General features: G+C 38.8%; 2 protein-coding genes across 4 annotated transcripts in view; one reads left to right on the forward strand and one right to left on the reverse strand.

Annotated features, from left to right (window-relative positions):
- DMXL2 (Dmx like 2) overlaps positions 1–8,949 on the forward strand; it is a 49,761-nt gene extending 40,812 nt beyond the window's left edge. For all 3 annotated transcript variants that reach the window (XM_014251127.2, XM_005521498.3, XM_014251128.2), the window contains 8 exons: positions 101–239; positions 609–669; positions 746–873; positions 2,420–2,497; positions 3,099–3,190; positions 3,761–3,813; positions 4,449–4,666; positions 5,772–8,949. In XM_014251127.2, coding sequence (XP_014106602.2) covers positions 101–239; positions 609–669; positions 746–873; positions 2,420–2,497; positions 3,099–3,190; positions 3,761–3,813; positions 4,449–4,666; positions 5,772–5,981 — 979 coding nt within the window. In that variant the 3' untranslated portion in view covers positions 5,982–8,949. The remainder of the gene's footprint in view (positions 1–100; positions 240–608; positions 670–745; positions 874–2,419; positions 2,498–3,098; positions 3,191–3,760; positions 3,814–4,448; positions 4,667–5,771) is intronic.
- Positions 8,545–24,501, reverse strand: GLDN (gliomedin). The gene is made up of 10 exons (XM_005521760.3): positions 24,232–24,501; positions 20,795–20,846; positions 18,645–18,662; positions 17,922–18,029; positions 17,593–17,739; positions 16,830–16,955; positions 14,084–14,164; positions 13,876–14,001; positions 13,083–13,233; positions 8,545–9,742 (listed from the first exon to the last, which is right to left on the reverse strand). Exons 1-10 carry the CDS (start codon positions 24,499–24,501, stop codon positions 9,283–9,285), a joined length of 1,539 nt encoding a protein of 512 aa, XP_005521817.3. The 3' UTR covers positions 8,545–9,282.
- Between the last annotated feature and the right edge of the window lie 587 nt (positions 24,502–25,088).

The following is a 25,088-nucleotide window of genomic DNA, read 5'->3' on the forward strand; positions in this document are numbered from 1 at the left end:
TGTCACTTCCTCTACCCACTGCCATTAGGCTCTTGACAAATAAGGAAAGGTCATTAGGAGCAAAGAAGCATTTGTTTAAAGCAGAACTGTTCTTTTACAGTTCTGATGACCTTGACTTCCGTGGTTCTACCACAACACTGGCTTCTTCAACTGCACCATCGTTTGGAGTGAGTCAGATCCAGCCATCTCCATCCATGCCCTGGCTGGGCACTGGGCAAACCAGCACTGGAGCTGGTGTGGTGAGTACTTCTGTGTGTGCAGCTCAGGAGAGTGGGCTTTTTATCATCTGTGTGCATTAGTCATCATACTGTCAATCCAGTATTGACATTAAAGGACAACAGCAACCAAGGCCAGGCCAAAAAGAAGGCCAAACTAAGCATTTTCTCATATACTGTGGCACAGAATTGTTGTGTTATAGGAAATAATGGCACAATCTGGGTGGTTTTCTTTCTTATGGGAACATTGATATAGAACCATTCAAATAATGTTAGTATAATAGATGTTTTTTTAACTAGGGGACACCCACCACATAATAGTATAAACAAAATTGAATAGTGTGTTTATATCTTTTTCAAAATTATTTTAATTTTCCTTTGTTTCATATAAAGCTGATTAAAAGAAATCTGAATAACGTCAAGAGAATGGCTTCACATCCAGTCCATCAGTATTGTAAGTGAATCACTAGTATGGAATTAATAATTTTCTACAAAATACTGTAGTACTAATGATCATCTTTTAATCTTAGATCTTACAGGAGCACAAGATGGAAGTGTCCGAATGTTTGAGTGGACAAGGCCACAGCAGCTGGTGTGCTTCCAGCAGGCTGGGAATGCCAGGGTGACAAGGATGTATTTCAATGCCCAGGGAAATAAGGTAAGTACAACACGTCGGGTTTTGGTGGGGGTTGGAGTTTTCATTCATAAGGAAATGTTTGGTTGTGCTGTGACCTCTAAAGTAGTTTTAACTGCTGCCATGCAGAACTGTTAGGTTGCCCTAAAACAGTGTGTCGTGCATTTTGGCTGCATGTGGGAGCTTTGTAATAAACCCTGACCCTTATTCTCCTTTCTTTTCTCTCAGCTCCATACTGCTATCCCATATCCTATTTGCCACATATTCACACTATTTGTTCTCCCTCTTCAGAAATGTGTTCCTGTATGGTGACTTTTTTAAAACTACAGAGATTCCTTATTTTATAGATGCACACTTGTATCTATAATAGAATCATTAAGGCTGGAAAAGACTTCCAAGACTGTCAAGTCCAGATGTCAATCAGTATAGGCACAGGTCTTCAAGTGCCTCCCACTTTGCATTCTGGCCAAGATAAAGTTTTCACAGAATGCATTACCTAGAAGAACCTGGAAGAGAGGGATAATTCAGCTCATGAGTTGAAGGCTCTAAGTGTAGTCCACTAGAGTGGAGAGCAGAAAGAATACAAAAAGATATGCTTTGGCCAGAAGTGACTCTATGAGGGATATGAGATGCACAAAGAAAAGTGGAGAAAGAAAGACAGACACTGGGAGGAATACCAACCTCTTCAGTTTTTCATGTAGTCCATTCTATTATTTTAACAGGTCTTGTCTGCATTTTTACTGACAAAATATTTAACTTCATTGTAGTTAAAAGCTATATGCTATAAAAAGTGAATTAAAGGTGTTTGGACATGACTGTACATAGCTAGAAAACAGCAAAGGGGAAATAGCTGGAAATATAAAGTATCTCTCAACATAGCTATTTTCACATGGCATAGAATATAATTTAAACTTATTCTAAAAATGTGTTTTGATTGTGCTTTGAGATATTGCAATCTTACCTTTATGTGGGAATTGATGTTAAGTCAGAAATTGTATTTCTGACATCTTTAGTATTAACATCTTTAGTATTGTTGCTATGCTTCACATGAAGCTCATCAGGCAGTACTTGTGAAACTCAACTAAAGAGAAAATATAAAAAATAATTCTAAATATTTCTAAAATTATTTTGTAAAATACTTACAGATCACACTGCATAGAGTACACAATATTCAATGTTATTTATTTTGGTTAATATAGCTCAGTCATTTTACCATTCATGACTACAATCTTTCCACAATTGTTCTTATCATGCTTTTATGGCATGCTGTCATGCATCTTACTTTTTAAGTATTTTCAAGTACAGTCATGGAGTAATCATGCCTTTGTTAGCTTTAGCATCTAACATTAGGATTTGAAAGATAAGCTTCCGCTCTTTCTCCATTTCCAGAAAAGGACTGAGTATGCAGGAGAGCATCAATCATTAAATAATCATTAAAAATCAGCACTGAACTCACTTGGCTTCTAAATGAATTCACTTGGCTTCTAAACTAGGTTTTTTTTGACTTGACAATCATGAAGCATCCAGTAGCCACCATGTAATGCTAATAAATGCAGTTTGTTCCTTGCAGTGTGGTGTTGCTGATGGTGAAGGCTTTCTAAGTATCTGGCAAGTAAACCAAACCACCTCAAATCCCAAGCCCTACCTGGTAAGTAATCACAATTTTTTTATTGTTATTATTATTGTAGAGGAAAGCAAAGTCTTTGAAACTTGAGACAGGCCCAGAGTGTATGACTTTCATGAGACATGTTTGATTTTGGTGCTTTTTAATTGGCACACTTCATCAAAACAACTGCAAAGTTTCAGTGATACATCTTTGGAAAACCAATTGCATAATAACCATAAACTACAGTGTAATTACAAATACTCCTTCAACATTAGCCTTGTTTAAATTAAAAATTAGAGCCATGACTAATGACTTTATAACCCCAAAACTTAGTAAAAATACACTCTTCAATACATTTTACTGCTTCTTAACATGAAGACCATGCTTAATTTAAAACTCAGGTTTTAATTTAAAACTCAGACACAATACAGCAGATTTGTTCTTTGGCACTTATTGTACTATCTTTCCATTTTATACTGGATTTTAATCTATTGTTCCATTCTCAGTTTCAAACTGACAGTTATTAAGCTTTGCTTCAAAGACTCTGTGTTTTACTATCACTGACATCAGACTGACAGTAGTTACTTTTGATGCAAATAACAACTGGTAAGATTGCACTTTTCTTTTGTTTTGTTTTTAATAGAGTTGGCAGTGCCACAGTAAAACCACAAGTGACTTTGCATTTATAACCTCTTCAAGTCTAGTTGCTACATCGGGACAATCCAATGATAACAGGTGTGTTTAAAGAAACAATGAAGAATTTCAAAACTACTTATTCATCTCCCTTAACTTGCTAAGCTCTTGGGCATTAATGTGTGGCTGACATTTTAAAGCTCATTGTTCTAAGTTTTGTTACAGCTTGAATTTGCCAGATAATTCCTTTGACTATCATTTCTTCAGTTGCTTGTTTCCAAGTTTAGTTTGTGTGAGGAGTGGTCAATAGTTAACCAGTTTTTTCAAGTTTTATTTCAAAAGCAGCTACTTTAACATGATGCTGTTGCTGGAGTTAGAAATCTGTTCAGCAAAGCAGGACAATTCTTTTTCTCTGAAAAGAATAAGATCTATAATTATTTGACACAACCTTTGATCAGTACACATTTTAAGGGTAGAAGGTATCGTTCCACTAAGAAGCATAAAAGAGCAAAGAAAACAATTAAAAGTCTTCTTTGCAAATGCTCTCCAGTGACTACAGAGTGTTCAATTCTGCCTTCTGGACTGAAATAAAATGTGAACACTTTTGGAGTCACCTCATACCATGAATGATTTAGCAGTAGGCCATAATGATATTGGTTTTTTCTCCCTCAGAAATGTGTGCCTCTGGGACACCTTGGTTTCATCTGGAAACAATCTTATACATGGTAAGTACTGTGGTGAAAATTAAACCTCTGCTTCTTTCTGACTAAGGAAACACTGCTTGCATGTGCATTTGGTGCAAGGGGAAAGCCTTACACTGGGGAACACGTTCAAGTTTCTGCTGCACACTAATACATGCACCAGACTGGTTCTCCGTGCTCTCTAGCATGATGTTAATCTGTTCTATATGGAAAAGTATGAAGAAAGAACATCACAGAATGGTTTGGGTTGGAAGGGTCCTTAAAAATCATCTCTTCCCATTCACCTTGCCTGGGCAAGGACACTTCACTAAACCAGATTTCTCAAGATCAGCTATACTTCTTTTAAATCAGGAATTTACCTGAACTTCATATGGTGAATTTTATATTTTCTCAAATTTTAAACTTTCATTCAGGTCATTCAGGTATAACCTTGTATTCTAAAGTAACTTAGACTGAATATCATGCTTTCTTGTGCATTAGATCTAAGTATCTCTTATGAGAGCAATAAGTTGTCAGCTGATAAGACATTACCTATATGAAGGAATGTGTCTGCAAAGTTAGAAAATATTCAGGTAGCAATTTATAGAAAAAATGCATTTTAAGATTGAGAGCTACTTACAGTTTAAAATCTATTAAATCCTGGCATCCTTCTTCTTCAGCCTTCACTTGTCATGACCATGGTGCCACAGTACTTCAGTATGCACCCAAGCATCAACTGCTCATTTCTGGAGGTAGGAAGGGATATATCTACATCTTTGACATCAGACAGAGGCAAATCCTTTTCACCTTCCAAGCACACGAGTCAGCTGTTAAGGCCCTTGCACTGGATCCTTCCGAGGACTATTTTGTTACGGGCTCGGCCGAAGGCAACATGAAGGTAAGGACAGATGGAGGAGCTGGGTTCTGGAGGAGGGTGTTTGGCTGAAGTAGTGTACTGTCGTATGTAAATAGCCAGATAAATGCAGTAACAAAACAAAAACAAACCCCAGAACCCCAAACCTACGCTTGATGTACAGTCTGCTTGCTTTACATTTATAACGTAAACTGAAATATACTGGTAGACTTCTAAAGCAAGTAGGTTTTGTCCTCCACTAAAAAATAGTCTTTTTAAGGTTGTGAGGCTGATTTTAAGTGGATAAAACAAAGTGCACGGTTCTGAAATCTTACCTTTGTTTTTTCTCTCGCTAAAAATAGTTCTGGCTCTACCGTTGGACATTTCATTGTAACACAGAGGGTGCTCAGCAACTTCAACATTGTGTAAAGTTTCTGTATCACCAGGTTCTATTTTTTTCTCCTGATGCTGTAGCCCCAGACAGTTACTGAGAGGTCAGAGTAGCAAGAAACAAACACCAACATGAAAACAAACAAATGAAACAAAACAAAACAAAACAAACCCCAGAAATACAGTCCCAGTTTTAAGGGGCATTTTACCTGAATACTAAAGGAAGGAAATATGACATGGTAAAGAGAAGGTGAATACAGTTTCTTTTCTTTTAGCTGGAGGACTGCTTAACGGGGGCTTTCATGGCCTGGCCTTGATGAGGCTCCTGCTGCTTAGGACACAACAGGCAGCCGTGCTTCCTACCTCTCTGCATGCTTATTAATTGTGCAGCTTAGTCTCTGCAGCATTCCTTAGCAGGAAAGCATTTCCAGCTGCTAGAAAGCTGACAGTAGTCATCTTGGATGAAAATGCTATCCATTTCTGCAGCTTTCACAGGGGGAAGCTGGGAGGAGGACTCTGATCAGGTAACACAAGCTAGCTTCACCCTGCCCAATACACAGCTGGTCCACAGTACGGCAGTCTTACACTGCATCAGGAGCCTCTCAAGACTCTTGGACCTGTAGTAATTGTTGCAATGAGGCGACAAAAAAATCCTTTATCTTTGCTGAAGAGAGTTTAGAACAGCCAGGAATCTGAAACATCAGGGGGGAAAATACAAATCCTTTAATATTCATCTCCTTTTGTCACTCTTTTGATACAGGTGTGGAGACTGACTGGCTACAATTTAATTCATTCATTTAAAAACGAACATGCTAAGCAATCCCTTTTCAGAAATATTGGTGCTGGTGTCACCCAGATTGAGACTGTGCAAGGCAATCGTATCTTCTCCTGTGGAGCAGATGGCACGCTGAAAATGAGGGTTCTTCCCAATGCTTTCAATGTACCTTCAGGCATTTTTGACATTCTGTAGCATTCTGTGAGCTAATCATGGTTTCTATAATGTCCCTATAAGTAGCTAAAAAGACAGTGATATGCGCTGTGGAAAGTGCATATCACTTTCCCATCAAAGCAGTTACTGCAGCATTAAGTAGTATGGGGAGAAAACCAACACTTTTGCAGCAGGTATATTTTGAATATGCCCATAAGGATCACTGGGATGGAAATGCATATACTGGATTGCAAAAGCAAGGAATTCAACCCAGTATTGTTGGTCGTGGGGGGGTTATTGCTCAGTAACCCACAAGCTGCATTTTGTGTTGTAAAGATCCTGACAGTTGTCAGTCACTTCACAAGCACTGTGGCTCTACAAGTCAGTAAGCATTTCTGATGTGATTCTGATTACTTTTATTCCAGTTTTTCCCACTAAATGAAGCATGTATACAATTTCTCATTGTAAAATAGTTTAGTTTTAATTAAGGGTACTCGGTGTATTTGATTTCCGCAGAAAGTGTAATGGATGCAAATGCCGTGGAACATGTGCAATCAAGGACGTACTGTGAGAGATGTATCATTTTATGCTGAGATTTTTTTTCCCAGTTAGTATTATTGCACAGTTGATACTGTAACTTGCACATCGACATATTTTTAAATGCAATGGGGTTTAATTTGCACAGTATTTTCCTTTCTTTCTGAGCTATGTTTTCTATTGAACACCTGCCTTTACTTTAGGAATGTATTGTAAGCACTAAATGTTTGTAGTGAAGACATCCAGCATTCTAGTCAGCTTTTAGTTTCAAAAATCATTTGTCCAGAAAATACTTCATTAAATGAAGCTGTTAAGAGAATACAATGGAACATATAATGCCACATTTCAGATGAATGTCAGGCTTTATGTGGCCGGCTAGTAAATAGTGGATAAAACTGGTAATTAAATTATTACCAGAGTATATTGTATAAACTATGCAGAGTTCAATATTGTTTGCTTGTAATATAACTAGCTACTGTTGTCAGATGTATTTTTCTGTTGTAAACAAAAAACAAGTTCTTCAAGGACTGGAATGGATGTCTGTGTATTTAAATGTTAACAAACTGTCTTATTCCTCCAATGAAATTTTGAAGTCTGTGTTGTATTGTAAGATATACTAGAATAAAAAGCACCTTTCTCCAAAGGTGATTTTAAATTGCAGCCTGTGAAGTAGGAGAAGTATGAAAAGAAGGAAGGGTAAATGTCACTGTTTAGTTTTCCCTTTGTAAGTTAAATAAATTACTTTTATTTCATGGAACAGCCCATTCTAGAACTCTTCCTTATATTTAAACAGATTTATCTAAATCTCCAGTACATTGACTGAATACTTCCTGAGTTAGCTTTAACTTTACCTCAGACTGTACTGAAAAAAGATTAGCTGTTTACATTTTATTTTCAGCTGTTCTTGAGAAGTACAAGGTTAACAGAATTAAGTTCCACAGCTGCAAGAAGAAAAGAGGTAGAATTTCCTGGCCTTCCCTCTCCAAGAGGTTGATTCAAGTGTTTCAACAATGTTGTGCAGAAGTTTACCGTGCTCTGAGATGGGTACATTATCTAGAAGATATCACATCTGACTTGAACTGTGTTTGCCTGAGTATATTGCTGACTTTGTGGGTATTTTAGCTGAAAATGTTTGCTTTATTAGTACTACAATTCAGTTTTTGAAACAACATCACAATCAAACAAATATGAAAAAAACTACCAACCAAAACCCCCACACCCCCACAAAAAAGTCACAAGCATCGCACCAAACTGTAGCTCTGGAGTGTCAAGTGTCACACTCTATACAGGTATAGATAGAACTGTTAGTCTGTGAGTTTTGATGTATATACTAGTTCAAAGTATTAATTATGATTTTTTTATTCCCTTCTGCATCTCTCTCTCTTAGCATGCTTAGTGATAACAGCAAGTATCCTGGGAAGAGCCCTGCCATCCCTGTGTCACACACTGGAGCTTAGCTGCAGCAGAGGAATTCTTCCAGCACATTTGCTAGACAAGGTTCTGCAGGCACAGACTTTCCCAAATTCATTAATCCCTTTGACAGGGCCGGGATCACACAGGTATTAAACAGCTCAGTGCAGTTCAGGATTTAAATAACACTCTGCCTCTAAATATTTGGGTGCACTCCATGAACTTTAGCAATAGGGACAGGCAGCTTAGAAATTCAGGTAGAGGTTTTCCAAGAGCATGATTTTGAATCTATATACATAAAAGAACAGTAGAGATTTTTGTTCCAATGTTAAATTTAGAAATCTGAAATAACAGAACAAAATTAAAATCAAAAAGTTCCTGTTATTTCTCACCTCTAACTCTCAAAAATTTGAATGTGAATTGAGCATCTCTGACTTATGGTTAACAACAGATTAAATCACTAAGCAGTATGATGATTCTAAAAACAGCAGCAAAAAAAGTGTATCCTTCATTTTATAATTTCATTTGTCTGGATGAATGTGGAGACATTTTATTTTAGAAATATGCCTTTCTGTAATTAAATAGTTACAAGCAAGTTATACTGGTATAGTTTGCATGGCAGTGAAAGCCAAAGAAGGGTCTGCAGCAACACAAGAAATCAAATACTGTTAAAAATGAAATTTTAATCATAAAGGTTTTGTCTTTAATTTTAAACCTTGCTACTTTTCATCCAACTCTCCATTTAAGAAATAATTCATGTTTGTTCAGTATTTAATGTCATTATTCCCATTTTCCTTGTACTTTAGCTGGATTTTGCTTTTGATTATTAACACTTGATTTGACTTGACAAATTTAAACTTTTTGCTTTTTTTTCCTATTTAAACAAGCATTTCCATTCCCATTATTTTTAACAGCTTTAAATCTTTGTCCAGAAAAGATGGTCACAGAGAATCCATGGAAATTAAATGAAAGTGACAAAGATATTTGTACACGAAAGTTCATTATTTAGATGTTTAAATTAGAACATCATCACTGACTAGGAAATTATTGTAGAGAAGAGGAATGTAAATAAAAGTTACAAATAGTCTCTGCTGAGCACATGACCATGGAATAATCAATGTACATTAGACACAATTATCAGCTGAATAACAGGGGGAAAACAAAAGTATGTCTATGCTGTGTGCCAGCTATAATAGCGAACAACATTTTTTTAAAAAGATGAGGATGGCCTATGTAATCGAAGTGTGTTTTTACAAAGGCACGTGATCTCCCTTTTATACACACTCACAAACCATCATGAGGAAGCAGAAAACGATACCAAGTGAAGAGACCCCCATGTATATATCACAGAGCTTTAAATAGATCCTTTAGTTAAAGGTGGCATGTGAAAATATAATCATCTGCCAAAATGGACTGGGTATACCATTAAACTCCCATTCTCCCACGTGTACAAATTCTTGTCTCGCAGGCTGTACGAAAGCATAGCAAGAACAGACTGTGAAGACCGTAACTCAAACCTTGCATCAATCTGCTTCTCTTTCAGTAAATCAAAAGCAAAACTTACTACCATGTCCTTAGTGTCAGTAACATAGAGAATGCCACACGCTATGAACGCGTTACCAGCCTTGGACTTAGGATAGGTGGTATTGATGTGCCGAAGGACTATGAATGTTTCTTCGTCAACGTGTGCTACCATTATATTTTCATCAGTGCTTGAGGCATATATAATCCAAAGACCCTTCTCATCCACTGCTATGTTGAAATACGTCTTGGAGTTAGAGAAGAGGTAGTTCCGGCCGTGGTGTAAGGCATTTTTGATGGGCAGGGTGCCCAGTGAGGCTTTATCGAGCCCAAATCTGAAATGAGATACAGCAAGGATTCATTACAGGGGATCAGAGCTCACCTCCACACACACAGGGTGGTGAATCACTGATAGAGGTGTTGTTGAAAATACTTGTTCAAGGACCTTTCTGATGTCTTTTAAGATTAAGTTCTCAAAGAACCTTCCAAAACCCCAGGAGAAAATTAGAAAGTAATAACCAATCTGAAAGGTGCACAAGAGCATGGAATTGTTTTGGTAAGTTTCACTTTATTTAGTCTATGAGTTGTATTATCACTAGGATGAAAGAAGCAACTAAAAGGAATGGGTATGAAAAAGAACTGGATACCAGGGGAAGGCCCAAAATTGGGAAATGGAATCTATACAAAAATTTGCTTTGGAGTAGGTGGGAGCTAAAGAGAGAAAATGTGATTGAGCAAAGCTGCAGGAATTCTGGGCAGCTTCACCTAGACTTAGAACTCCTCTGATGAAAACAGGTCAGATAATGTGGTGATTTACTCAAGTAGACATCAAAGGAATAAAAATTCTACTTTTGCAGAGCCAAAATTGTGACCTTACGCTGGCCTCAATGGGACAGCCTGAATACTTCTATGCCTAATGTATAAAATTGTTTTTATTCCTTGAAATTCCTTAATAGGTTGATAATCTGAAGGCAGGAGCAGTGAGCAGCTAAATCATGTTCCTCTACTGGTTTAGGAGGGTAATCAGCTCCTCCCAAGACACATCTGCTGTCAGTATTTAATTACCCAATACCACTGGGCTTCAGCAAAAGCAGGGAGAGCGTGGCTTTATCTTTTTAAATAATGCCCTCTGCAAAGAAGCACATTTCAGTGTCTGACTTTTCTCTCACTGTATAGCTCCATGCTTCAAATAGAGGAAGAAAAAATGCTACTTAATAAAGAAATCTGCTATACTTGCAAGTATATTTTCTGAAAAGACAGGCTTAATGACAGGAACAGTTCAGATCCAGGAATACACAATACTGGAAGAATAATTCTTATGTTTAAGCAGCATTGATAGCATATATTGGAAAAATCATCCTAAGAAAAGTCAGGAATAACCAACTTAGATAATTTCCCTCAGCTTTTGTAGAACTCACATCTGCAGCATCTCCATATTCCAGCAGCACATACGTGCAATAAAACAAAACAGTTAAAGGCTGTAGGAGATTTGAGAAATACATGTGTCAACCCTGTTAATCTTGTTAATTGTTTCACATGTGTAAATAACCTCATGTAAGGGCTAGAAGGACAGCCCTTAACAGGACAAGTCACTCAGAAATGTAGATATTTTTTTTCAGGATTCTTTTCTATAAAAAGCCAACAAGATAGAAAGCATCTCAAAATTCATTAGAAATACACAAGTTCTGCAGCACACCCCACCCTATCTTTTCCTGTTATGTGTGAAAATCCTGAAGGGAGAAAAAAAGTGAGGTTTCATTCCCAGGTTCTCTTGGTCTCCCCCAGTCAGGGACAATCCAGTCTGGAATTCCAAATGGTTCTGAAATTCTTTAATCTTCTGACATCTTGGGGTAAATGATAAGATATAGTGTAATAGTTTCATCAAACACCAGAACTCAAGCTATACAAACACATTTCTGATCACTAATATCAACAAAGTCAATAAAAAATAACAAAGATAGTAAAGCATGTTATGAAACAAAGTAAAAAGAATGAAACTATCATGATGTTGGGGGTCTGACCATCATGAGAAAATCTGCCAAGGGTCAGACAAACCTCGTTTTACCAGCTTTTAAATATGATGATAAATTCCTTTTGAATGTTTTTTTCAACATTTGCAAAATGGAATAACCAGATCCTCACCTATGCTTTCCATTAAAATACAACATTTCCATTAATACAACTCCCAGAAGTTTTTATGGAGCCCAAATTCAAGGACTTCACTGTCACAAAATTCATAGTGCCTCATTCTGTCTGTGCTGAAGATAAGTAATCTCAGAGTGAAGAATGGAACAGAAAGGCCATTTCTCAGCAGCTCCTTGAGAGGATTTGAAAATTCCACAGATAGTTTGTGTTCATCTGTATGTGAAAGCATTTCCCAATTAATGGTATGCAAGCAAAGGGGAGGAATCTCTGCCCTATCACAGTGTATTGCTTAGACAATGATGGTCTTTCACAGACCACCAGAGAAATAGCTGAAAGATGTTTAAAGGAGGCTGCAAAAAAGGGAGCTCATGCTTGGCAGAATAAATATTATAGAATCCTTGCAGCTTGCTCACATTCCTTGGCATCCACATGAATATAGGAAGGCAGCACTCACACCTGCTTGGGAATAGACATCAAAGTATAGTAAATGTTCTTGGCTCAGACATCAGAGTCGTGTAAGAACATGAAAGCACAAGCAATCTTTCACTTGCCCTTGGACTGTCTTTGGCTCTTCTCACAAGGTGAGATTTTGGGGTTGATTTGTATTGTTTGTCTCTGTCCTCAGTAGAAACTGAAACAAGAGATGTAATTCCCAGTTCCAGTTCAGGGGAATGTATCAGGAAAGTAGTAGAAACTTCTTACTATGAGGAAATCAAACTCTGGAGCCACTCCTCCCCAGTGGAGTGTGCAGTTCTCCAGGTCGCCCTGTCCTCAGCAGGTGCCTCGGTGCATGCCCCTGTGCATTCCCTGCTGCTGCCAGCCAGAGCAGAGCACAGCAAGGGCTCTGCAAAGCCAAGTTTCAGGAGTGGGCCGTGGTCACAAAACCACCCACCTACACCTCCTACACTGCCGCTGAACCACTTCTGGCTCAGATGCAGGTAGATGCACAGCTTATTCTTCTAAATCTAATCCTTTCTTCTGGTACCCAAATTCCTTAGTCCTCATTTCTTGCTGTGATTATGAACACAGCAAAGAATCCAAGCTGAAGAACACCTGCAGCAATGTAATGTTGGATAGAACCTGTTGGATCCCAGGATAGCCAAGAGGAGAATCTGTTGTCCTCTCTGCACATGGCATCTTGTTCACCCTGGAGACCTATTGCTCTATTGGCTGGTCACTGCAGAGGTGAACCTGAGACACAGGGCTGGCTGCACAATGCCTAAAGAGTTGTCACAGCAGAGTAGTGGTCCTGAGCTACTCTCCCAGTTTTCCTCTTCCCACAACATCTGCACACACAAAGTGGAAAGCTGTTGGCCCATATTCTATTTACAGATTGGAAAGAATGAGTTGTTCTGCTCTGGAAAGAGCTCTGAAACATTCCTCCATTCTTCCTATTTAGGTAGGACCAAAATAAACACAAAATGCTACAAGGAAAATTGTCTGCTTTTTGGAGGTTCAGCTCTGGCACTCTAACCTATCACACCTCCTTTCACAACTTCACTTGTCTTAGACCAACTATCTTTGACTTACTTCAGAATGACATTGGTTCCTCCCTTCTGATAGTAGAGATGATTGTTTTGTACTGCGTGACCACATCCATAGAAGAATCCTGTGATGTTAATGATCCTGTAGCTGTCATTCAGCAAGGCATTGGAATTTTCATATTCTTTTATATAGTTTCCTAAACAAAGGGGATAACATGCTGAAAAAAAGGACTATCATCTGACAAACAATTGTATGTGTGTTTTCAAAAGATTCAACTTGCTGGAATGTGAAAAAAAAAATCCAGAGACACACAAAAAATATCTGTAGAAAAGATGATCAAGAGCCTGCTTCCCACAGACACAATGGGCCCTCATTCTGAACACAGTTGATGTGTATGCAGAAATATTTCCTTTTCCCACTTAGGTCCTGGACATTTTCGTGCTCTAAATGTAGCTCATACAGCTTTTGTCTCATTTGCATGCCTAGCTAAATGAAAAGGCAAAACTCTGAGCTGTAATTTAGGGAAGTAAAGCCACAGGAAATGGAAACTGGAAAGGAAAGGATAAAAAGCCACAAACAATAGACATTTAAACTTGGATTTGGTAAAAAACCAAACATCAAGCTATTTTCAAAATCTTCTGTTGACTCTGAAAATGTCTAAAGATACTACAAATGCCTACAATCATATGTATAGTCAAGTGTTACACAGGTAATATGGAAAATGTTCTGAAAAAGATCGGTAAAAGCTCATCATTCTTAGGAGTTTAGGCTGAAGGGATTAAGGAAGCAGTGTCAGGATCACCACAGACTTTTGGTCAGTGACTACTACTAAAAATACCTGAAAAATGCATGGTGAGCCAAATCCTTTCATCACTTATGTTTGCAGGTTCCCTCATCCAAGTTCCAAATGTTTGCTGTACATTGACAAAGTGAACAGGACTTCCTACAGATGTTATGACACATTCTAGTGGAAAAAAAGCACATGTCCATGATCTGTGACACTAAGAGAGAAAGGAGCACTTGAGTCACACTTCATAGCAGGTTACCAGCTTTTTTTGAAGGACCTGGGATTCTGTCTTCAGTCTTTCCAGCGAGGGTATCATCATTTGGTACAGCACCTGTCTCACCTAGGGTTGAGGGAGAAAGAGAAGAATGGCACGTTTTACCCTCTTTGACATGAGAGATTGGCACATCAGTGACTCCACTAAAATAAAGGAATGACTGCTGGGATTTTGCTTCATCTGGAAAAACAAATGTTTAGGTTGGTGTGGTCAAAAAAAGAGATAAGAAAATACTTGCTCTCACTTCTGCTAAGGAAATGAAGTGTTCAGGCTGACAGTCAACTTTGAGGAGTAACTAATTAAATCAAAGGATTTAGTTCCTGAGCTGTGAATTTCTGAGTAGCCACTTAGAAAGAGAGTGTTGCCTTTTTTATGAGCTGAGGTAGCTGGAAATGGCTGATTTAATAGTAAGACCAAAAGCATTTTCTTGGGAAGGAGTAGTTGTTAAAGTCAAAACCTTCATGCACAAATCCCCAGAGAGCAGCAGAGAGGGTGCATCCTGCAGGTAACACAGAATGTTCAGCTCATGTTGTTAATGCCCGAGACAGCAATAAAGCACTAACACATGCACTGAGTACATAATGCATGAGGTTGACATCCACGCACTAAAGAAGCAGGATGAAATACTAAGGGTAATGACACTTTATATTATACACATAGAGATGGTTCACATTTGAATCAAACAGCTGGAAATATTTTTCCCCACCCCACAACAATATAAGGAGTAACTGGCTGGATTTTCTCTTGTCATTCACTGTTAAAACAATGCCTGAATTAAATTATTTATGGACCCTTTTCTATAAAGCCAAGTATCTGTTCTGCCCTTAAAACAATGTGACGCATTTCAGTTTGCTTAGAATGAATAACCGTGGAGGAAAGTTCTCAGCTTTTTGCTGGTTTCATTGTAGCCTTGTTTTCTAATTCCATTCTAAACTTTTATCTCCAGCATTTCACACTGCTTGACACACTGCAAATTTTTAAGACTTTCATTTTCATTGTTGCCCTCTAATATATTTCTAATATATAAGTCTGTGATGAAGTTTAAGTGACAAAGATAGTTAAAAATGGGAAAAAAATATAAAGCAATGCTGAAGGGGTACCATGACATTCAGGAAAGAAAGAACAGATAATACTGCATCGTTGTTTTCTCCTTTAGGTCATATCCTCCTTTTGTTCATGCAGAAGAAAACTACTCCAAGATGGAGCAAGAACAACATGTATTTCTCCCATCCATTATCTAGGGCATTTGGTGAGATGACATTGAAAGTTTGCACAGTGTATCTCCAAGTAAGGCACAAACAGTCCACCCAGCCATGGTAAGCTGAATGCCTACAGCTAGAGTTTACCAATCCCTCGAGATTCCCTTCCAGCTTCTGATCCTAAAATATTTCCAGAATATTTCATAAAACAAAATCACTCAACAGAAAATATAAATTGCAATGTACAAGTTGATTTTTCTAAGGCTGAGTCGAATAGATGCAGTTGGCTGAAGGAGCAGGTGCCTGTACAGCAGTTTATCTAAAACTATAGGATAGCCAAGGGCCAGGTCAGTGTTTGTAGCAGAGCTGAGGGCACTATTTGCCTTTGAGAATAATTGCAATACTTCCAGCTGCATAGATTAGAAAGCAACTAAAATTAAAGAGACAGTTTTCAATCAGAGATTCTTATGGGAATCTTTCACTATTTTCTTTCCATCAAAAACCAAGATTAATATCCTGCTGATTCCTATCATAAAATATTCTGGTTGAGAGTTAATGGAGTTTAAAAGTCATTAAAACTATTCATTTGGTCTGTTGGGGAAGGATGGAGCAGAGATACTTTGTTTCTTTCAGAATCCACTAACAGTACCAGAGAGAAAAAATATACCTGCACTTCCAACTAATTATTCTCATCTCTTGAAGAAATTAAGTTTTACCAGATTCAAAAAATTAATTTGAAAAAGCCAAGCTTTGTATTCTTATGCAATAAGTTAATTACAGTTGTAATTCAGCATATGTATTCTGTTTCCTTGAAAGAGAGATGAATATTTAGTTACAAAATCTGGATTATTCACTGAATAATTTTGGTAATAAGATCTCATGGTTTGCTGAGTCATAAAACATAAAAGCTCATTGAGGAAGATGTCATCTTTGCAGACTTATTTGAGTGTAACTCCCATTTTCACACTGCGATTCAGAATCCATCAGAGAGCTTATCCTCAAAGCATTTCAGTTTGTTTCAACACTTGAAAAGAGGCCACCTGAGCAAATGGCCCAATTATCTCATACAACAGCTCATGCATTTCTGAATTTCAAATAGGATGAAATTTCTGCTCCAGCTCTCTCCTGTCCATTGTAAGGAGGCTCTCTGGGCTCAGTTCTGACACGTCAATGTCTGGAATCAGGGGTTTACATTTACATCTAAAATTAAAAATTCATTATTGAAAAGCCAAAAATTTCAACTGCATTTCTCTTACTTTCCAAATGTATCCCATCTAATAAAAAACACCATTTGTAAATTCTTTGCCTGAGCATTAGCAAAACACAATTAAAAGACTAACATGAAGGTAACCTGCTGCGTTATTCAAATCATATTTCAGCAAAGCACCTGAGCACATATTCAGCTTTAAGCTTCTGCAGTTTTAGTGATGCCAGAAAAACTAAACTCATGCTTTCTGTTCTGTGAGCCTTGAAGCAATGGTTTAACCTTGAACATGTTCATAATCTGGAAAGGAACACTGGAAAGCACTAACCTGTGTTTTTGCTGCTGTAGATATTCTCCTGAAGCTCCACTTTGGCTTTACCTTTACGTTTACCTGGAGGCCCTGGGGGTCCAGGAGGTCCAGGGGGCCCAGGTGGTCCAGGCTCACCTTTTGCACCTGTGTACAAAGGACAGTGTCAGGACACAGCCCTTCCCCTGGCAGCAGAAACATGCAGAGAACTGTACGTGTCCACAGGACATCCACTCTCTTTAAGAGGTTCCTGAGCAGAGAATATGGTGCAATAAACTCTCTGAAATGCTGTTTGCTAGAAGGTGAACCAGACAGAGCTTCATAAGGACTAGGACATCAATACATTTTATCTGTCTGGATTACAGGCCCATTAGAGAGTCACAATTTCAGATGCTACACAGCTGTAATTTTACACAGCTTATATTTGGCTACTTCAAGTACTCATGTACTCACTCTTCAAGTAATCTGCCCTCATTTTCTAATAGAAATATAAAACTACACTGAAATAAAGAGCAGGAGGAAGTCAAGTGTATGAAAGCATTCTGGAAAGGGTGAAATTCACATACACCTCAACCCAAAGGCCAAGCAGAAAGGTTTTTGTGAAGACTTGCATTGCAAACAATCTCCTGGGCATAGCAATACTCAGACTGTGTATATAAACCATATTTATACAGGTTGGTCCTGCCTTTGCAGAGCACATTCATACTTCAGAAGCAGAGCAGAACATATATTCTTCTGTCAAGTACACTGTTGCAAGAGAACTCCCAAGAGCACTTTTTCTTACCTTCTAATATCACATCGTTGTTTGCATCCCCCTTTTCTCCCTTGGCTCCTCTTGCACCTTTTCCTCCTGGCATACCATCCTTGCCAGGCAAACCCATTTCTCCTGGTTCTCCTTTCTGTCCTTGATCACCTTTTGGTCCTGGCAAACCTAGAAATAAAAACCATTTCAGTATCAAGAGCACTGCTCCAGTATTAAGCACCCATTAATACATATTTTTACTACAAACCATATTCACTCTAGTTATATTTTTTACCTGAATTTAGCTGGATAGCTGTAACTTCTTTGGATTTAAAAGATGCATTGCAACCTAATATGGAGGGAAACTGTACCTATTTTTCCTCTTTTTCCATTTATTCCTGGTTCTCCCTTTTGTCCTGGAGTTCCTGGAATTCCATCTGATCCATTGTAGCCAGGCAGTCCATCAAGCCCAGGAGGCCCTGATCAAACCAAACAGCACAACTAAATTTGCACTCTTGAATGCAAGTTACCCTGAAATCTACTGTATTTACATGCAGCATGTTTAGATATATATATTTAAACCCCAGCAAAACATAACTCATACTTTTCTGATACAGAGAATTACTCCAAGCAGACCCACAGGTTAAGCAGTGCAGAAAGAAAACAAGTAACCATAACACAGCCTTGCAACCACCTGAGTGAGAACTGATTAAATTAAACAAGAGAGGAAGAAAAGTCATGGGGGAGGTGGGAGGGTGTAATCAGTAACTAGTGTTTTGTAAAAAGATAGTTTTACTGTTAAATTCTAATATCCATTTCCTTGGAGGTTAATATCTTAAACATCATAATTTGGTTTTGATCAAATGTTCTACTGCCTCCACTAGAAAATTAAAATGTCTGAAACCTCCCCTCTCTCAGGAGGGCCATGACTTAAATACAAGCATTAGAAAGGCAGGCAGTCATTCAACCCTCCCTTAATCTAATTAGCAAAGGAAGACAATTTTGTGAAAGATACCTTTCTGTATTTCAGTATTTTGTACCAGTAACTGTTTTGATTACCCCCAAATGTTACTGCAATTGTCCAAGTGTCTTACCTGGGGGTCCTGGGGGGCCTAGAGCAAGAGAGGAAAAAAAAACCAAAAAAAACCAAGAAAGAAGAAATTGTTAATTTAACCTAGCAAGAAAACAAAGTACTTCCAAACTGAACTGATCAGCACTAGATCAGAACAGTAAAAGAAAATTCTTCAAATTTCAAAATTAATATCTATCTAACTGCTTTGTATTATAAATAACTAGCTGAGCATTAGGAGTAACTGAGACTTACCAGAAGAGTAACACATTTACGTATACAGGTTTTGCTTTTTTCAAATTGCAATTGATAAAGGTTTGGCAACAACCTCTGCAATGCAGCCTCACTGTCACAGGCCTTGGTGCCTTCACAAAGCCATGGATGCAAGACACAGTCAAATTTCCTTTATGTAAGTGTTCTCCAAAAACCTGTTCTAGTGGAAGAATATTGGCTTTAGAGTACTGATGAATATCACAATTAAAAATCCTGTTGGAAATACAGATTAAAAATACATGCCACACTTCTCTGTGCTTTTCATTGCATTGATATTTCATTGCAGTTCAGGACTCAGACTATTTAAATATGACAAAAAAAAGTCTTGTCATTCCTATCAACAGTCAGGCTTTTCACATGTGTAGCTCTCCAGTCTGGATCAAGCTTCCTACAGAAACTGGTTGGTACATTTAGAAATTGGACTTGCTTCAGTCATTCAGCAACTTGTAATACAGAAAAATCTGTCTCTCACATAGCTCAGATGTAGGAACCTAAAGAGAAGCAAGCATAGCAGGCAAGAACAAAGAAAGATTAACGGACATGTTTGTGATTTATCATCTGTGATCCCCAAAACACATTAAATTTTTTTTTAAATGGAGAACTACTTGGAGAATACAAAGGTGACAGCTGCAATTAAAGAACCAAATTAACTCTATGAACATTTTTATCCAGCCAAAGTACTGTCTTATTTCAACCAAACGTTTTACAACAGAAAATAACAGTAATTACTAGATTTCCCTAAAGATGACAATTTTCAGCATTAATTACAAAGCATTATGAGTAAAGTGAAAACCATTTTACAATACCATAATAGGAATCATCTCTTTTAATCAGTACAGGCAGTAATATCAGCTAACATCTTTCTGCCAGTTTCTCAGTAAATGCCATTTCTTCCACACTATGTTACATCCATTATTACATTGAATTACTCCCTCATCCCTAAAGCTGAGGCTCCTTGTACAAGCGTAAGCTACATAAGAAAGGTGCTTGAAAAGCAATAAATGTCATTGAGGTCTACAGCAGAGAAAACCACTCCTTTAATGGTGCTAAGAGAGAAAAAGGTGCAAAAGGCACCAAATAACATGAGTTCACAAGTCTGAAGCTCAAAAAACCAAAACTTAGATTGTCTGTGGTTCAGCCACTGTTGCAATCAGAACTGATGTACAACTTAAGAAATATTTAACATCTGCATGTAGAATGGTAATTCTCATTTATGTTTAATCAGTTGAGTCAAATGGACCTCATTGCCATTTGCAAATTCAAACCAGACAGCAAGTGAAGCATTTTCTTTAATTCATAAAAACCAGCTTTTTTCTAATCTTCTCATTTCCAAAAAGAACATAACTCATTCTGTGGCAGACCTCAAAGCTGGACCATAGCTCTTAAATTCACTGCTACCAGACACTCTTCACCAAAGCCCACAAAACTTTTCACACCTTCTCATGACTCAGCCATCAGCAGCTCCAGGTCCTCACTGGTGATGTGTGAGACATCCTGCAGCTGAGGAACACGAGTTCACTAAGTGCCACTGCCCCACTGCAGCCGTAACAATGGCAGCAAGTTTCTACCCCCTGCATGTTCCTCCTGTGTTAGGCCTGAAGTGTGACATACACAAAAATATTATGACTAAACCTCAACTGGCATTTTAAACACACAAGTCTAAAAGATTTGCTTATGAAAACTACATGAAAGAGAAGTGGCCCCAAGTAGCATCAACTGAGCTCCTTAAATTCCAGCATTTCTATTAAGAGGGTACAGATGTACCCTCTGTTCCCAAATATTTTTTTAAATTCTGCTAAATAGCAGGTTTTTGACAGAGTTATTGACATCAGGTTCTTTGAAAACACTGATTTTGTGTTCCTGGAGGTAAAATAAGTGTAATGCTCAAGGCAACAAACATACCTGTTAAGCATATTCCTTTTGTGCTGTTACACAAATCCACCATCACTCGGACCTAATATTGCAAAGAAATTAAAGTTGAAAACAATGTATTTCATAAAAGTATCTGTTCACTTGACCTACAGAAATAATTCCTAAACCAAAGATACAACTGGGTCCTCTGTGCTTATTAGAACAAGCTATTCAGAATGCTTTAACACTGTGACACCATCCAACTCTTTGGGCAGTGTTTCTCTCATAGAACTCTGCTCAATAAACCTCAGTTTAATCCTTACTGAAAACATGAACAAAATATTGGGCAGACAACTCCATACATCACTTAGCCATTAAATTTCATACATTGCTGGAACACATGTGGTTGTCCATGCATGGACTCTATCAGTAGAAGGTATTAAAATCCAATATCAGGCAATAAAAAACATATTCAATTTTATTTTATATTTGTATTAAGTGATGGAAACTTTTCTAATGTAGCATATCCAAGGAGAAAGATGACCTGTGTTCCAAGTAAGCAATTCCTTATCTTTGAATAACCAAGATGTGCAAATGTGAAATGGACCTTCATCCACTCAAAATAATTCAAGCAAAAAGACAAAACTATTAAACCAAGCTGGAAGACACATTCATAAAGATGCTTTTAATCTAGAGTAGACTAAAATTTACCAATAGAGGAGTCATCTTTACAAAATACACAGTCCTTGGCTGGGCAAACATTCACATTACATGTCCTGCATAAGGACAGTCAACACTAAAACATTTTGCAACTCATCAAAACAAGCAGCATAAATAAAAATATTATGACCATGAGCTCTGGAAGTTCCTCAACTCTCTATGGGAAAGTTTAATGTTTACAGCCAGAAAATAAGGGTCACTATTTCAGGGCTGTGCAATGTGTGATAATTTATGAACCATTTACCCAGAGCTGCACATTTATTGATCTTTGCACAATTACTCTATTTACAATTAATGGAATTTTCTAGTCCCAAAAGACAGAAGGAACAAGTGCAAGGCAATCTGAAAGGCAGATTGAAGTTTAATCCTAGCAAGGTTATTTGCCACTGTCAGTCATTATTTTTAAAATTAATGCATCATTGGTTTCAATTGCCAAATCTAACAGACTCAAATAGAGGCCAATTAGTTTGATGGAAAATATCCTTTTGCTGCAAAACCAGACTGTATTTGACAATGAGTTCCTGTCCTGTCTGATACATACAGAGAATGATTCCAGACTGTACTGGAACGGTACATGTAAAATTTTAGACTCAATTTAAATTAGCTGAGAAGGGCTAACTGCTTTTGAATATCAGAATAGGCTTGTTTTCTTTCCCCTCACACTACTCAAAAACACTTGGCTCCTACCCTGTCATTTGTAAAATACACATTATTTATGTACACTCCAAATCTAGCTGCATTTTAATTTAAATAGCTCTGTTGAGGTTGTTGAAGTGGTTACAGCTTGCTTTGGGGCCCTCCAATTATCTCAGCAGCAGTACTTTATCAGTCAGTGCAGCTCAGGTGACAATTAAAAAACATGGCCCTCAAGAAGTGCAAATAGCCTGTGATGGAACCTCCAGCCTAGCTACGAAAGATGAGCAGACAGTTCACAGCCAGCATCATCACTAAGAAAAGCTACAGATAAAAATATCTTATCTAAATGCTAAAATCTTAGTTTTCTCATGAAGAAATGGTGTAAAAATAAAAAAAAAATAAAAAAAGAGAAAACCTAAACTATTAATTATTACTCAGAAAATTGGTAACCATCATCTCTTGCACTGTCTGAACTCACGCCTTGAATCTTACTGGCCTGTGACCCTCCCATCAGCCTTTCTGCAGCAGCAGATTTGCCAATTTCCTATTTTTACTGTCTTACAAAATAAATATACATATACTTAAATAAGAGGCCCTGAACAAAAAATAGGTTATTAAAGCTAACATGATTTTTGATGCCTGTGGTTATTTCAAAGATTCATGAACAGTGGGCACAACAGATGCGTCCGGAGCAGGGGATGAGCAGAGCAGCGGGACACTGATCCCTGAGGGGCCCTGCAGAAATGCCTCCCCTGCCAGAGAGAACCTGCTCAGGCCAAGTGCACATTTAGAGGTACAAGTGCACAGTCTGGCCACATGCTGTTCAAATACACACAACATGCTCAGTGCTATTTGGAGAGGACAATAAAATTCATGCAATCCATACGGTTCCTACTGACAGCAGAGTAGCACACTTAAAGGCCACTGTCAAAATTATCCAGACATGCACCTACAGCTAATGATCCCAGTCTGAGCACCTAGCAGCGAATGGCACTGACTGCCTTCAAGCCCTGTCAGGATCAGAATCCTTTCCCCAATAATTTTATTTGTGGATCTTTTGGACTCAAAGAAGCAATTCATATCAGATAGAGCAAAACAAACTGCAGCTGCCAAATTCAGGGATGACTTCCTAAAAGAAGTTATTTAAAAGACAGTTTTGAGTACAAAACCATGGGATTTTACAGATTTTTACTTTTTGCAGAAGTCTGCAAATTCTAAACTCAAAGCACAACAACTTAAAGAGCCTAACTAAAAAAAATTTTTCTAAACCCCAAGTAATGTCATTATCAAGATTCCATGCTTTCAACACCTGTGTTTAACACTCATTAGTCCTAATATTAATGGAGATATTATCACTGTAAAATGAGGACTGTAATAGTTTATTAACAAAAGTGCCATCAGAACACGACTGAAGAGGTATTTTCTGTAAATAGTTTTTTAAACCAGCAATATTAATACATGAGTTACACTTTTGTGCACCTAGACCTGCAATCCTTGCTGGGACAGTTTCCACTAAGGTTCCCTCAATAGTAATATTTTTCTTGCACTTCTTCTAGCTCAAAACTCAAAAGCTTTCCAATCCAAAAAATTCCAAAAAATTTTTCAACTATACAACCTGTGTAATTTTTCAACTACATGACATTAGTTCCTACTGAGCAAGATCATCTTTTCACTGAAGTGCAAAAAACTGTGCTGTTCTGCCAAAGAAAGGACATACAGTTCTCCTGATCCATCAAATACCACCTCAAATGTAACACTTACTGGAAGAGCATTATCAGTTTCAGAGAGATGTCAGGTGATGCCCAGTGCTTCATGCTGAGATGCTGAACAGCACAAGACACACGGGTGTTCTGTTAGTGGTGTTAGTTTGAAAAACCGCAAACGCTGGACACGGGAAGGCTTCTTATTGCGACGAAATTTTGGCGTTTCACTGAACCCCCAACTTCCCTCCCTTCGTGTAACTCTCGTTTGTGAAGCGGGACGGTACCCAGCGCGCACGGAGCGGGCAGAGATCGCTGCTCGCGTTCTCTCGGGGCGAAGCCGCGGCGGCAGCAGCGAACGCGGCTCGGCCGGGCCCAGCCCCGGCTCTCCCGACCCCCCGGCCCGAGCGCAGGGCCCGGGCGGGCCCGTACCGGCACCATGGAGTAGGTCAGCACCATCAGCATCTCGTCGCTGTCGGCGCGCACGTGGCCGCGGGCGCGCTCCCCGCGGCGGCTGCGCTTGGTGCGGGCGGCGGGCGCGGGCAGCGGGCCCCGCACGGAGCCGTTCCCCGGCGGCTCCAGCTCCCGCAGCGCCGCGCCCAGCTCCCGCCACTGGCACAGCAGGAACAGCGTGCCCGCGGCGCTGAGCGCCGACAGCAGCCCCACGGCGGCCAGCAGCGCCCGCCCGCCCGCAGCCTCCATCGCCCCGCCGCGCTCCGCCGCCCGCCATTTATCGGCCGGGACACGGCCGGGGGCAGGGCAGGGCAGGGCGCGCACCCCGGCTGGGCCAGCTCATCTCGGCCACTTCCAGAGGGGCAGGAGCCTGGCACGGCCCGTGATCAGGCGTGCTTTCAAACCAGTGACATTGTACGTGGCTTTTTCCGGGCGTCAGCCTGCATAACAAAAACCCCTCCGTTAGACAGATCCTGCCATCGCACAGATCCGTGGCGCGGGTCCTGCGGTCACACCATCACATCGCTCTCTTACAAATACCGTGTGTCATTCACTTATTAAAACTGACCTGTCGCTTTAGACTTTCGAGTACAGACCTTCCCCAAATTACTACTGCTAAACCTTCTGCGACATAGCATAGGTTTAATATAACAAATTTTGTTATTGGTTAATTTATAGCCAATTTAAGAAAATTAATTACAGTATATAGCAGAACCTGACCGAATACCAAGACTTCATGAAGAATGTGGAAGCTCTTGAACTCAAAATACTTTCCAAAAATGTTATTTTTAAAGCTGGCATTTCAAATCAAAGCCATGCACTCTCTTACACTGATA

Source organism: Pseudopodoces humilis, chromosome 16 (assembly GCF_049639895.1).
Source record: "Pseudopodoces humilis isolate 2021_Gansu_Grassland_sample_001 chromosome 16, ASM4963989v1, whole genome shotgun sequence".
Classification (NCBI taxonomy): Eukaryota; Metazoa; Chordata; class Aves; order Passeriformes; family Paridae; genus Pseudopodoces; species Pseudopodoces humilis.